General features: G+C 35.9%; 1 protein-coding gene across 1 annotated transcript in view; it reads right to left on the bottom strand.

The window, feature by feature from the left end:
- Positions 1 to 14,851, bottom strand: part of MRPL13 (mitochondrial ribosomal protein L13) — a 48,194-nt gene that overhangs the window by 10,201 nt on the left and 23,142 nt on the right. Inside the window, exons 5-6 of the mRNA XM_045895972.3 lie at positions 10,272 to 10,358; positions 4,007 to 4,128 (exon numbers count right to left, since the gene is read on the bottom strand). Of these exons, the coding sequence (XP_045751928.2) occupies positions 4,007 to 4,128; positions 10,272 to 10,358 (209 nt within the window). The remainder of the gene's footprint in view (positions 1 to 4,006; positions 4,129 to 10,271; positions 10,359 to 14,851) is intronic.

Raw genomic sequence — 14,851 nt, 5'->3', positions numbered from 1 at the left:
AAGCACAAGTGGGGGAAGGGACAAAGGGAGAGGGAGAAGCAGACTCCCCTCTGAGCTGGACCCAGGACCCTGAGATCATGACCTGAGCCAATGGCAGACACTGAACTGACTGAGCCACCCAGGAGCCCTCATTTAATACTTTTTAATTCTGGGGCGCCTGGGTGGCTCAGTTGTTAAGTGTCTGCCTTCGGCTCAGGTCATGGTCCCAGGGTCCTGGGATCGAGCCCCGCATCAGGCTCCCTGCTCAGCGGGAGGCCTGCTTCTCCCTCTCCCACTCCCCCTGCTTGTGTTCCCTCTCTCGCTGTCTCTCTCTCTGTCAAATAAATAAATAAAATCTTAAAAAAAAAAAAACTTTTTAATTCCCCCAAAGTGAAAGTTTTTAATCAAATGCTTGAGTTTAAAGACTATATTATGTGAATTCTTAGTAAATTAAAGATTCCAGGGTGGTAAATTTAAGCTAGTAAATGTTTTTCATAAATTAGAGATTAATTTCAATTTGTGGCAAATTGTACATCTCTTTAAAAGAATTTAAAAAAAATGTTTACGTCTTCCTAGAAAAATGTTCTGTATATGTGGGTTCAGTTGTAAAGATAAATATAAGTTCAATGTAGTTTAAGGAGGAAAAGGCACATTGAATATGTCTGGAATAAATGACCATGTAAGTCTGTAAGAACAAGTTAAATTAAAATTATTTTTCCAAAAGTATATAATTTATCCAAGTACAGAAGTCTCATCTGTCAGACGCCAAAGGGGGAAGAACTGTAAAGATCATAGCATGTAAAACAAACTTAAAGCCTTTTATTTTCAGAAACTACTGATTTATCTAAATAAATCACTACATAATCTGGATAAAAAAATGAATTTTATTTTTTTATTTTTATTTTTTATTTTATTATTATTTTTTAAGATTTTATTTACTTATTTGACAGAGAGAGAGAGAGATAGTGAGAGCAGGAACACAAGCAGTGGGAGTGGGAGAGGGAGAAGCAGGCTTCCCACCGAGCAGGGAGCCCGATGTAGGGCTCGATCCCAGGACCCTGGGATCATGACCTGAGCCGAAAGCAGATGCTTAACGAATGAGCCACCCAGGCGCCCCCCAAAAATGAATTTTAATAAGAAGAATTAAAATAGACTCTTGGGTTTTGAAAAGAAGGCAAACTATTAAATAGGCATCTAAAAAGGTCAAAAGGAGACAATCACCTCACATTAAACTTAGTTGTTAGAATCAAATCACGTCACATAACGTATGGTTTCTGGTCATCGTCAAGCAATGAAAACCAGAACCTAAGGAGTGATGGAAAATGTACTTCTTTATTTTAGGGAAAAATATTTATCATGAGGATGTATCCTGATAACTAGCTGGTATTAATATCAGACACCATAAAATCAGTTCTTTCAGTTCTTCATGTAGAGTTTTGTTAATCACTCATTTACTATCAACTGAAAACTGATGATTCAGATGATACAGTGAACAGAAACAAAAGTAATAAAATGTTTTTAAAGCTAGTCAATTTCAATGATTCTAGCATGAAGAACTAGTATTAAATTGGAGGATTTTACTACCTTCACTTCATATCTTCTAGAGATTCTTTCCTAATGTCATTTATAAAAGCTGATACAAGGATATTTGCTTCTTCATTTATTCATTCAATAAATATTTGCTGAATGCCTACTTAATGTGCCAGATGCTATGCTCAGGTAAGTAAGACAACACAGAGTTCCCTCACGGAATCTAGTTAGAGAAAGACATTAAACAAAAAAAATCACACAGATACTTAATTACATTAGAATAAGTGCAGTAAATGAAAAGGAAAGTGTACAGTGAGCCTCTATAAAGGGGGCCTAACCCAGTTCACGGATTATAGGAAGGACTTCTGGAGGAAGTTAGATTTAAATGCTTCACCATCTATATATCCCAGACATCTATCCAAATGTCTAGCACATAGGATAAACTCAATAAAAGTTTGTGCAGCTGAATTAAATAATGGTTTGTTTGTTTTTTAAAGATTTTATTTATTTATTTGACAGACAGAGACCCAGCGAGAGAGGGAACACAAGCAGGGGGGAGTGGGAGAGGGAGAAGCAGGCTTCCCGTGGAGGAGGGAGCCCGATGTGGGGCTCCCTGAGCCGAACGCAGACACACTTAACGACTGAGCCACCCAGGAGCCCCTAAATAATGTTCTTAATGGAATTTCTCCAACATGCGTCTCAGTGCCTATGACAGTGTCTTGTACAGATGAGATAGCTAAAATGTATTTTTTTTTTAAGATTTTTATTTATTTATTTGACAGAGAGAGACACAGCGAGAGAGGGAGCACAAGCAGGGGGAGTGGGAGAGGAAGAAGCAGGCTTCCCGCGGATCAGGGAGCCCGATGCGGGGCTCGATCCTAGGACCCTGGGATCATGACCTGAGCTGAAGGCAGACGCTTAACAACTGAGCCACCCAGGTGCCCCAGCTAAAATATATTTGTTGAAAAAAATAAATTAATGAGGAAGTTTGCTTCTGTGGAAAGAACACAGGCTTTGGAATCAGACAGTTGGGTTCAAATGCAGGCTAACAAACCAGATGACCCATGCCTTACTCTTCAAAATAGGAATAATAGATCTATCTCAGAGGCTTGTGGAGAGAATTAAATACAATACATGTAAACTCCCTAGTACAGTGTTGGGCAATTGGAAAGTGTCCAACAAATAGTCACTATAATAAATGGTCACTAATAATTATATTATTTTCTTCATCTGCAGATTTAGTAAAGGAGAACCTTGATAAAAGTCAGCAAAATCAAAAAGATTCAAAGAGAATACCCTACAGACTTCTCTGTGTGGAGTCTGAAGATTATATACATACAATAATGAGAGAGTCAAGGATTAGATTGTTGGACATACTGACAATGCTGGGAAGGCTTATATTTTCACAAACCTATCTGGCCAAAGAGCCAATAAAGAGATAAGAATTTTCAGAGCACAGAGGGTAGCGTCTGTGGGAAGACGAGCTGTCTAGGGTATAAGCAATAAGGATGTATGGTTCTCTTTTAGATCTACTATATAAATTCTTAAATGTTCCCAAGTCCCCATTAGATGAAGTACTGTTGTATGCACTGAGGATCAGTGATGAGCAAGATGCAGCCCTTGCTCTTGACGAGCTGACTGTGGTAAGGACAGTTACACAGCAGGTGCTATGGCAGAAGATAGCTGGGCACTTAGTCTGGTCTTGATGTTTACACAAGGCTTCTTAAAGGTGGTTGTATCAGAACTAAGGTCTAAAGAATGACTTAAGAGTTATTTCAGAGCATGGGGGAGGGACATGTTGTTCTAGGCAAAGTGAAGTAAAACAAAGACCAGGAAGAATTAAATTGTGTAAAAAGGGTGACAATCTTAAACAGGCTGCTATCGTTAGACCAGTGAAGTGGGAAGAAGTTAAGCTTCAGAGACAGAGAGGAACCAGGTCACAAAGACCCTGGAAGGCCAGATATGGAAACCTGCAAATAATTAGATGGGAGATAGTATGTCAATACCAAGCAGCTTTCCGGACCTCAGACAGAGGAAATTGTGTAGAGGATAGCAAAAAGTGTTTGTTATTTTGTTTTTCTATTTGGATCAGGACTATTAATTATCCAGAATTGATGACTTTTCATTAGATGATATTCTCAAGCTTAGTGAAGCAATCTGGAAAATGGTAATGACTATTTATTTATCATTCCAAGAGACAACAATCAATCTAAGTAATTTCATCCTAAACAAAATATCTGACAATTATAGGCACCTATGAACACCCTTGCATGTATATAGCAAGGTTCTAAGACTTAGAGACTTTTTGGTTCTAATACCAACATCTAGAATTTATTTGCAGGTCGAAGATGGAAAGAGTATCCAGGGGAGTAAAAAAAAGTTCACTCTTCCCACCCTCAAGGATCTTTGGTCATTTGGTTAAGGAAACGGGATACTAAACTGAGCTTAAGAAAAAAACAGGGGGAAAAAAAAAAGACAGGAAAGAGAAAAGACTTACGGAGACCACACTCTTGGGAAAGCCTCTATTTCTTCCTGCGTGTACTCATCTAGACGTCTGGGTACTTTTCGTGGTTGAGGAAGCTCTTCCACCAAATTCTTACGAATATCTTCTGGTATGTCCTAGGTTAAATAAAATTTAGGCTTAATTTTCTTAAAATACATCCTTTAGTAATAAATTAGTAATACTTAGTAAATATTAAAAAATTACAAACAAAAGAATATTTATAGAATGAGGAACACAATACAATCTCTATAAATCCATGAAAATCCCTGGAAAGTATATTAATGATAAAAGTAATCTCATTATAATACTGTACCTTATATTTTAATCTTGACAAACCTATTTCTCATGATAAGTTAGATATCTTCAATTCTGAGGACCATCGAGTCACTAAGTTCTATCAATTTTTTCTAAACTGTTTAATTTATTCCCAGCCTTTCAACTGCAGAAAGGCACTGCCTTGGCTGATTCTCATGATTTTTCATCTGATTGAGTGGATGTACGGGGTCTGTGGCTTGCAGAGACACAACCTTTCAATTCATACTCCATGTTGTTGCCAGAAAAAACTTGGGAAAATGAAAACCTGCTGGATCTTTGAGTCATTTAGCCAACAAACATTAACTGAACTCCTTCTATGAACCAGAAATTGTGCTAGGTGCTCAGAATATAAAAGGGAATAAAAAGACGATGGCCTCTACAGGCTTATAATTTTATTTATTTATTTTTTAAGATTTTATTTATTTTTTTTAGAGAGCGAGCGAGAGAGAAACAGCATCAGAGGGGAGAGGGTCAGAGGGAGAAGCAGGCTCCCCGCTGAGCCGGGAGCCCGATGCGGGACTTGATCCCAGGACCCTGGGATCATGACCTGAGCCGAAGGCAGATGCTTAACCATCTGAGCCACCCAGGCATCCCATAGGCTTATAATTTTAAAAATGTCACTTCTCAAACCAGTGTCCTCACTCCTAGGCCATCTCTGAGACTTCACCTCTTCACACACACCCGGCCATGGTGTCTGAGTTATCAACCTCCTTGCCTTTCATGCATTGTTCCACACTGAAATCCTGGTGCCTTTATTAATGGCATTCCCTCTGCCCATAATGACTCTCCCCTGGTTAATATATTCAAATATTCAGAAAAATGAAAGGAAAAGTAAAATGCAAAAAAGTCTGAATTTGGGTAATGAAAAGTAAACTAAAGAGTAAAGCATAGGGATGCCTGGGTGGCTCAGTCGGTTAAACGTCTGCCTTCGGCTCAGGTCATGGTCCCAGGGTCCTGGGATAGAGTCCAGCATCGGGCTCCTTGCTCAGTGGGGAGCCTGCTTCTCCCCCTGCCTGCAGCTTCCCCTGCTTGTGCTCTCTCTCTCTGAAAATAAATAAAATCTTAAAAAAAAAAAAAAAGAGTAAGGCATATATTTGAGAGATATTTTAAAAGAAGAACAGAATTGAACAAAGTAAAGGAAATGATAAAATGAAGAGCCTGAGTAACCAAAAGAATTTACATTTATTTTGTGCTCATGATACAGACATATGGGAAAGGGAACTGTCTTGTGAGTCTGGATGGTAAGTTATTTTTGGAGACTCTACTGAAGTAATGGTTGGATGTCAATATGAAAGCATCCTATGAGTATTTCCACAGGGATAGTAGATATATTTCCCTCTTTTCATAACAGTACATTCCTAAACATTAAAAAAAGTTATATAGTAAATTACAATTCTCCGTGCAAAGAGCATATCATAATTGGGAATCAAGTATCTGGGCAAGAACATGGGCCCAAAACAGTCAACGTCTTAAGAATCAAAATATAATTTTAAAATAGCTTTAATGAATCAGAGCTCTATGGCATTATAAATTTGTTCTAAAATCTAATATGGCAAAATTTTAATAATACTTAAAAACACTTAGGTTGGCTTTTTAAAATTATGGCTTGTATAGGGTGAGTCACTACCAATACATACAAAATACAATAAATACTATCGATAATGTTTTTCTTCACTGAGAAGCATTTTAAAAATATTTGACATCCCTTCCCCAATATATTCAAATCTGTAAGTTTAATCACACAAAACTGGAACAAGGAGAGGATGCCTGGACATATAAATATTAAGTTGCTCTAATTTTTTACTTCCTGAAAAAGTCTACTTGCCAGTTTGAGATTTTTAAAAGTTTATGAATATTTCACACTCCTTTGGGAAGCTATTAAGAAAAACAATCCCGCTATCATTCACAAAGACAATTTTAAAAGTTGCCAAGTGCTTACACAGCAGAGGGTGTGGAACATACTGGGTTAGTAAATGTTTGCCGAATTGAAGACAATTCTGACTGAAACGAGCTTACAAATTTTCCCCACTCTTAGAGCAATTTACTGAAAGAATGGATTAAAACACTGCAAAATGAGGAATGAAAGTTGTTGATTAGGCATTACACATGAAACCAGGAAGAGGGGAAGCACCTCCTTTAATCTGCACACTGAGAAGGTAGTAACCCAAACATGCTAACTGAATGTGTTCATGGAGATTTAAGAGATTTAATCATTCCCGCTGCATGGAGGGAATGATCAACCTAAATGGGGGGAATAAGGAGAAGAATGAGTAGAATAAACGGGGCAAGGTGATCAGTTATTACTTTTTTCAATTTCTAAAGAAATTTCAAATCTACAGAAAAATTGTGAGAATACAGTGAACACTCCTCTAACCTTCACCTAAATTCACCAACTGTCAAAATAGGACATGTTTGCTTTCCTTCTTTTCACCTATATACAAACACATGCAAACTTTCATTTTGGCTGACCCATTTGAGAGTAATTTGTAAATATTTCATCCCTAAGTATTTCAGCGTGTATCTCCTAAATATAAGGATTGTCTCCTATGTCACCACATTACAAATTCAAGCTTAGGAAAATTAACATTGATGAAATACTTTCTATCTGATATATAAGTATATATTCCAATTTTCCAAACTGATACAATATTGTCTTATGTATCTTTTTTTCAGTCTAAGATCCAGTCAAGGATCACATGCTACATTTAGTTATTATGCTGTTACTATGTTGTTTCACATACATAATAAGTTCTTCAGTCTCTTTTAACACAAAGCCTGTCCCTGCTTTTTGTTGTTCATAAAATTAACACTTTTGAAGAGTCCAGGCCAATTATGTGGTAGAATGCCCTTTTATTTGGATTTGTTGGATTGTTTCCTCATTAAAGTCAGGTTAAACATTTTTGACAGAACGCTATACATAGTTTGAGTCTTCAGTGCTTTATTCATAGCAGGAGCACATGATGTCAGTCTGTCCCATACCAATGATATGTTTGATCTCTTGGTTATGTTGGTGTCCACCAGGTATCTTTTTTTATTTTATTTTTTAAAGTTTTTTTTTTTTTTTTATTCATGAGAGACAGAGCGAGAGAGAAAGGCAGAGGGAGAAGCAGGCTCCCAAGGAGCAGGGAGCCTGATGCGGGACTCGATCCCAGGACCCTGAGATCATGACCTGAGCCGAAGGCAGACGCTTAACCATCTGAGCCACCCAGGCGCCCATCCACCAGGTATCTTTAACATAAAGTATCTTTTCTCCTTTCAAATAGTAAGTACTCTGTGACATGTTTTGAAATTGCGTGAATTATCTTTTTCTACAATAATCTTTCACCCAGTGACTACAGAATATGCTGATAATGGTGGCTTTTCTAATTCAGTATTATTTCTACATTTTTTAGATGATATTCTTCTCTAAGGAAAAGCTTTTCCTTCTCCAGAAAAGAAAGGGAAATTATAACAAGTTAAAAATAAATTTTTAATGGGCTCACAGATTTTTGTCTTCTACTCAATGTAATCCATTATTATTACCATTCATTTTGAGGCTCACAAAATCCCATATTTGGTCAGTGGGCACCAATTCAAAATGCCTCCCATGTTCTCTTGGTATTTCTCCACCCATTTCTGAACACTGCCTTATTTTCTGTTACTTATTATTTTACCAGCATAAACAATGCAGAAATAATAATTATGTACATGTGTATACTCCATAATAACTTTGTTCTTTCTCTGCTCCAGACCTAGAATCAACCATTTCTCCAATGAGAACCAGGTTCCTTTTAATAAGGAATAGCATTTAGAAAATGAGATCTGGGGGGCACCTGGGTGGCTCACCTGGTTAAGCGACTGCCTTCCACTCAGGTCATGATCCTGGAGTCCCAGGATGGAGTCCCGCATCAGGCTCCCTGCTTAGCAGAGAGTCTGCTTCTCCCTCTGATCCTCCTCCCTCTCATGTTCTCTGTCTCTCATTCTTTCTCTCTCTAATAAATAAATAAAATCTTTAAAAAAAAAAAAACGAGATCTGGGCACTAGCTGTACTTACTTCTACTAGTGCTGTCATATAATTTTTATTTATTTTTTTAAAGATTTTATTTATTTATTTTTAGAGAGAGAGCATGTGCGAGCAGGGGGGAGGGCAGAAGGAAAGGGAGAGAATTCCAAGTAGACTCCAAGCTGAGCACACAGCCAAAGGTGGGGCTTGATCTGAGATCATGACCTGAGCTGAAATCAAGAGTTGGATGCTCAACTGACTAAGCCACCCAGGTGCCCCTTGAATAAAAATCTTAACATGATAAGAAAGTTAAAGTAAAAAAAAAAAATAATCTAAAAGACATTCTCCAAAAACCTTATTCTCTTCCCTACTCCTTCCATCTCTTTGTGCCCATGCTTCAATAAGTAGCCAACTTCATCTTCTCGAGTTTCTTTATGCAAAAAGCAGATATGGTATGTATGTGTGTAAACATGTATATGTACCTATGCACAGAGAAGGCAGTATGCTATCTGTATTTTTTAACCTTGCCTTTTTTCACTTACCAATATGTCTTGGAAAACATCAATTCACAAGAATATTTGGCATTCTTTTTTTATAGTTACATAATACTCAACTGAATGGATGTAATATTTTTTATCCAATCACCTATGAATAAACTCTTTCTATTATTTTACTATTATAAATAAGGTGGAAACAATAATCTTGTGTATTTTCAGAGTAAACAGATTGCTGAACCAAGCACGAATCTCCTTATGTATGTATTGTATTATATGTAATGTTACCTAATTCTCAGATTCCTTATGGGTTGCACCATTTTGTACACCTACCAGCAATCTATGAGTGTCTACTTCCCTATGGCCTGGACAACAAAATGTTATATGAAGCTTTTGAATATTTGACAATCCATTTTTGGGGATTGTCAATACTGAAACTATTTAAGTAATTTGCTGTTCAACTGAACTACCATGAAAACTTAAAACATCCACATTCAAACCTGACTGCCTTATAACTAAGATTATATATCTATCTATATATACACATTTTGTGTGTGTGTGTCTTTTAGAAAGTACGGATTCTAAAAAAATGGTACAGTACAATCAGAAATACAACATTTAATATTGTGATTTGATGAAGGTCATTTATTCTTAGATGATGACATAGCTCCCATACTTGTTACCTCAGAGGTAAAGTGAATACTGGAAAATTCTACTCATTCATGCAAAGCAGAGGTAATACATTAACCATTTTGATAAAAGCATGAGTAATTTACTCATGCATTAAGCTAACTAAATAGAGCACACAGTGGCTTAAATAGTTGATATAACTTAATATTCTAGAATTAGTTCCTACATTATTCCTCTAGTAGTAATTATAAGGACAACAATCACAATCATGGTAATGATGGCACTTACTGTGTCAGGCCTATTCTAGGTGCTCTACAAATGTTACCTCATTTGACCCTTACCACAATCTTGTGAAGTAGGTACTCTTATTTCCATTTTACAGATGAGAAAACAGAGATAATAAGTAACCACCCATGGCCATAAAGTCAGTAAATGGTGGAGCATGAATTCTAATCCAGATGGTCTGATTCCAGAGCCTGAACTCAACTATTTTATTATAGAACCTCTACTGTTTCATTACATTATACTAAAGGGAAAAGCTAAGGACTTAAAATAGTTTAATAGTAATAAATAAAACTATTTTTTTCAAATACTTTTTTAGCTGAATAAATTTTGAGTTAGGAACAAGTATTCTAAAATTAAATCAAGGAAAATAATTAGCAACCAAAACTAAGTTATTAATCCATGATTCATACAAGGTTTGCTACTAGTCACATAAAATGTATATGAAATTGATGCTTTTTATAGCTGATGAAATTAGCAATGAATACCCTCAATTTATCAGGGGCTCTGGCCATGTTCCTTGTTGCAGCATCATTACCAATGACCACTGACTTACCTCATCTGGGAAAAGATGCAATCTCTGCATCAGAGTTCTTCTGTGAAGGTTTTTTGGCAGCATGCCATAAATAGCTAGTTTCACAATCTGAAAAACAGATATATGTAGGACTCAACAAGAAAAATCTGATTTGGGATATAAAAAGGCAACCACATTTAGAGATAGTGGTGAAAACAAGTAGGCTAAGATTCAACAAAAACGAAAGGGAAGAAATTAAGACCTAAGTAGATATATGTGAAAGCAACAGCAAAGGAATTGTCATTATTTTGTGCATTACTATTTTCTTTAGGCTCTATTTGCTTTAATTTAGTTTTAAAGGAAAAGGACAATAGGGAAAGATTAAAAATAATCTACATATGTACTGATGTTAGCTAGAATAAGAAGAAATTCTCTAAGCTTATACAAGAAGCTACGGCTCAAATAATCTGTCCCATACTGAATATAGCAGAACCCAGGGAGGCCTTAAAATCTGTTTCCTCCAGGTAGATCAGGAGGTTTCAAATTCATAAAGTAAGCATGACCATACAGTTTTGAGAATGACTCGTAGGTCACAAATCTACAACAATGTTAACATTGTTAACTGCGTCACATTTGTTGTCTTGTTTATCATGCCGAGTCTCATTTCACACATGAGAAAACAGATTTAATGAGGTTAAAGAACTCTCCCAATTTTATATATCTAACTTGGTGGTGCTGGAATACAAACCAGGCAGTGGTCTTACTCCCAGAATAGACATATAGTACATGCAATCACACCTATAATGTGTTTCTCTCTGTCACCTCTCAAGAAGACAAAAAGTCCCTTCTCTCTACCATACCCATTCCCAAGATGGCAAACTAACCTTGCCGTGATTTACTTTTTCTTTTTTAAGATTATCCTCTTTGTTGGTCTGAATGTGATTTGATATCCTTTATCAAGAGAAGGTCACACAGTGTCACCCTGTGTTCCATAATCTCCTGGGGGCCTGCTGGCATCTAGTATATACAAATACACTGCGAGGTCTTCATAAAGCTGCTGATAGGGACATTTGGAGGGCTACATCAATTTTTACCATCTGTACACATAATCCAGGAATATGACTTGACGTGTATTAAAGTTAGTAGGAAGGGAAAAATGAAGGGGGGAAATTGGAGGGGGAGACGAACCATGAGAGACTGTGGACTCTGAGAAACAAACTGAGGGTTCTAGAGGGGAGGAGGGTGGCAGGCTGCATTAGCCCGGTGATGGGTATTAAAGAGGGCATGTACTGAATGGAGCACTGGGTGTTATACGCAAACAATGAATCATGGAACACTGCATCAAAAACTAATGATGAAATGTACGGTGATTAACGTAACATAATAAAATAAAATTTTAAAAAAACCCACTAAAACTATACATGTTAGAACAGTGTTGCACTATAAGATTTCCTGTATCTTTAATTTTCTCATCAAAAAACCCAAACAAACAAAAAAAACCCTTACTACATACCCAAGCTAATGGCATCCCATATATATTTTCCAGTTTAGTGCTATTAATACTCTATGTTCTAGAGATTTTAATAGAGATTTCTATTGTTAAAATTAAAAGCAATTAAAAATTCAGTTAACTCAGCCACACAAGCCACATTTCAAGTGGCCAATTGCCACATATGGCTAGTGGCTACCATGTTTGACAGTGCAGACATAGAACATCATGACAGAAATTTCTATTGGACAACATTGATGTAGATACTTGTCCTTAAAAATTTTTATTTTTAAAAGTCTTAAGCAGAAATCGACAGTGTTAAGACTACTGAGCATCTTTTCTGGATAAGCTAGTCATTATATCCTCTGAATATCCCAAAATAGCAATTTTATTGTTATGGTAGGGTTATATGGCATTTAGGGTTCATGCTCTTAAAAAAGTATAGTTGTAGTCACTTGAATTAACAAGTTGGCTTTTTAAAACTTGCCCTATTAAAACATGCAAACATAAGAGTCAAATTAGAGAAAGCTAGAAAGTGTAGAAAGGTTTTAAGCTGACAGGGGAGAGAAAAAGGCAGACATACAAACAATATATGCCCCAAATAATAGAACACAACGTGTGCATGCAATCAAGTAATTATAGCTGCATAGGCTTAAGCATAAGTTCTAAGGAATTCAGAAAGTGAGAGAATAAAGCGAGGTTAATAAATATTAAAGAGCTTCCACATCTGAAAACCAGGGCATGTGCCCATTTGTTTCACACAAAATAACTTTATTAACTATGGGGGTGGGGGGAGAGATAAGAAAGGAACCATGTTAGAAAAAAAATGTAAGGACAAAGAGGTGGGACATCTGGTTGGCTAAGTCAGAAGCGCATGTAACTCTTGAACTTAGGGTCGTGAGTTCAGGCCCCACATTGGGTGTAGAGATTATTTAAATAAATAAAAACTTAAAAAAAAAAATGTAAGGACAAAGAAACTATTAATAAAACTAAAATATATGATAGAGGTTGATAAGGAAAGGCTGAATTAACACATTTATATGAGTTTACAAATAATCTGTGTAATTATAAAAATATTTTGAAATATTTAATAACCTACTAATAACTATTTAAATGTATTAATTAATGTATTTTACAAACAATATTCCAGGACTGTACTAATAATCAGAAACAAATTCTCTTACAAGCCCATACACCAAGTACTGATAAGCAAATTATGTCTGCAGGCAGAAGACCTACTGTTCCAGACAAACACGTTATTTGATTTGAAGTAAAATAACTGAACTCTTCCCTAACAAGCTATTCTTTTTCAAAATACAAAGTCAAAATTAAGACTTAAAAAAAAAAATTAACATTATTTAAATGACATAATAATTCAAATGGATTTAACTTTGAACTATTTTCTAGGCCTTCATTAAACATTTTGTAATGTGTTTTAATATTTGTTTATAAAACATAACTTGAAACAGTTTCTACAAATGTTATCTATTGCCAAATCCTTATAAATTATAAAGTTGGGACTATATTGCCTCCTAGTGTACAGTGAGCATGCCTGCCTGAATAACACAGAAATTTAAATCTTAAAAATATCTGTCAAATATTAAAACTACAATTTGTTGTAGCACTTATGGTACATATTATCAGCAGCCCTTATAACTGTTTAATACCATTACATGCAATCCATATAAATAGTCAAAACAGGATATTTTATTTGACCTGTAATAGTCTAAAAACATGTTTTGAAACAGAACGTTAAATATTTCTTAAGCAATCTGAGCATATTTTTGTAAAACACCTATAAATGATAAGAAGTAAAAATAAATGGCAAAGCACGGAACTTCCAAATGTTACGTCAGAACTTACTATAATAAAACATGTCTCTCTCCCTCACCTCTAAGGAAGTTTTAGGCAGTATTACACCAAACAAATGATTGTATCCTGACAATAGGTATCTATTTTTATTCACCACTATAGGGAAATTAAAAAAAGAACGTCTTCACAGCATAACACTTTGTTCATTTATGAATGTATTTACGTATAAAGCTAAAATAGTTCATAATGGGGAAAATGTTATTGTCTATTCTATGAGTCTAGTTCAAAGACTGAGTTATAAAGAATTAAGGAAGGAAAAATAAAATTGTGAAATGGCAACAGGAGATTTTGTTTTTAGCAATACTGACCGCTAATATTTAGATTAGAAATTTCTAGTATATAACTCAAATGATAAAGAAATAAATATTAATGAAATTAATAATATTGTTTTAAAAAATCTTTTCTAAAGCATGAAGCAACTAGAGGCCAGAAGTAGGAGAAAGTAGTACAAAAAAAGAGTCCTAAGGCTCGCATTTGCCCAGAGGGTATCAGCTTAGTGCAGGGCTTGGATTTCAAAGGACTACCTCTTTTTCGGTCAGGAAGTAGGATCAAAGACTTCCTCATAAACCTAGATTTTCAACAGAAGTCAATATCCAGGGTATAGAGTGGGGAAATTAAAAAATAAAAATCTTTCCTGATAGGAAACTAGAACCATGAGCCTGACTGCAGAAGGCCTTGAGGCCCCAAATACACCCTTTTTAAAATGGGGATCAAAACCCAGAAATCTATAAAGTATAGCTTAAAGAGGTCTTAGGTTGGTATAGCCCCATGCACCTATCAGAAGCTAAGCCAATCTTTTTTTTTTTAAGATTTATTTATTTTAGAGAAAGAGAGAGAGAGCGCATGCAAGAGAAGGGGGGAAGGGTAGAGGGAGAGGGAGAGAGAATCTCAAGCAGACTCCCATTGAAGGCAAAGCCTGACGTGGGGCTCAATCTCACAACCCTGAGATCATGACATGAACGGAAACCAAGAGTCAGGCACTTAACTTTAAGCCACCAGGTGCCCCTGCTAAGCAAATTTTTATGAAGAAATCCACTTTGAAGATATAGGTCTCAAAGAGTTCTCAGTGATGAAGTTTCAAGGTACATGAGCTTATCAAGTATCCTGAGCAGAAACAATATATTACAGATCCACAAAGACCAAAAATATTAGAATCAGATATAAACACTAAGAATTATGTTTACTAGGCTTAAAAAAATAAGAAGGAACCAAAGTATGACAAAGAAACAGAAAAACTATCAAAACTGACCAGCAAACTTGA

The sequence above is a fragment of the Mirounga angustirostris genome, unplaced genomic scaffold (assembly GCF_029215605.1).
Source record: "Mirounga angustirostris isolate CCGP_5_RB_7025 unplaced genomic scaffold, mMirAng1.0.hap1 SCAF_4, whole genome shotgun sequence".
In the NCBI taxonomy this organism is placed as follows: Eukaryota; Metazoa; Chordata; class Mammalia; order Carnivora; family Phocidae; genus Mirounga; species Mirounga angustirostris.
Note: the sequence above shows the minus strand (reverse complement) of the source record. Positions and strands in the feature narration are given on the sequence as shown.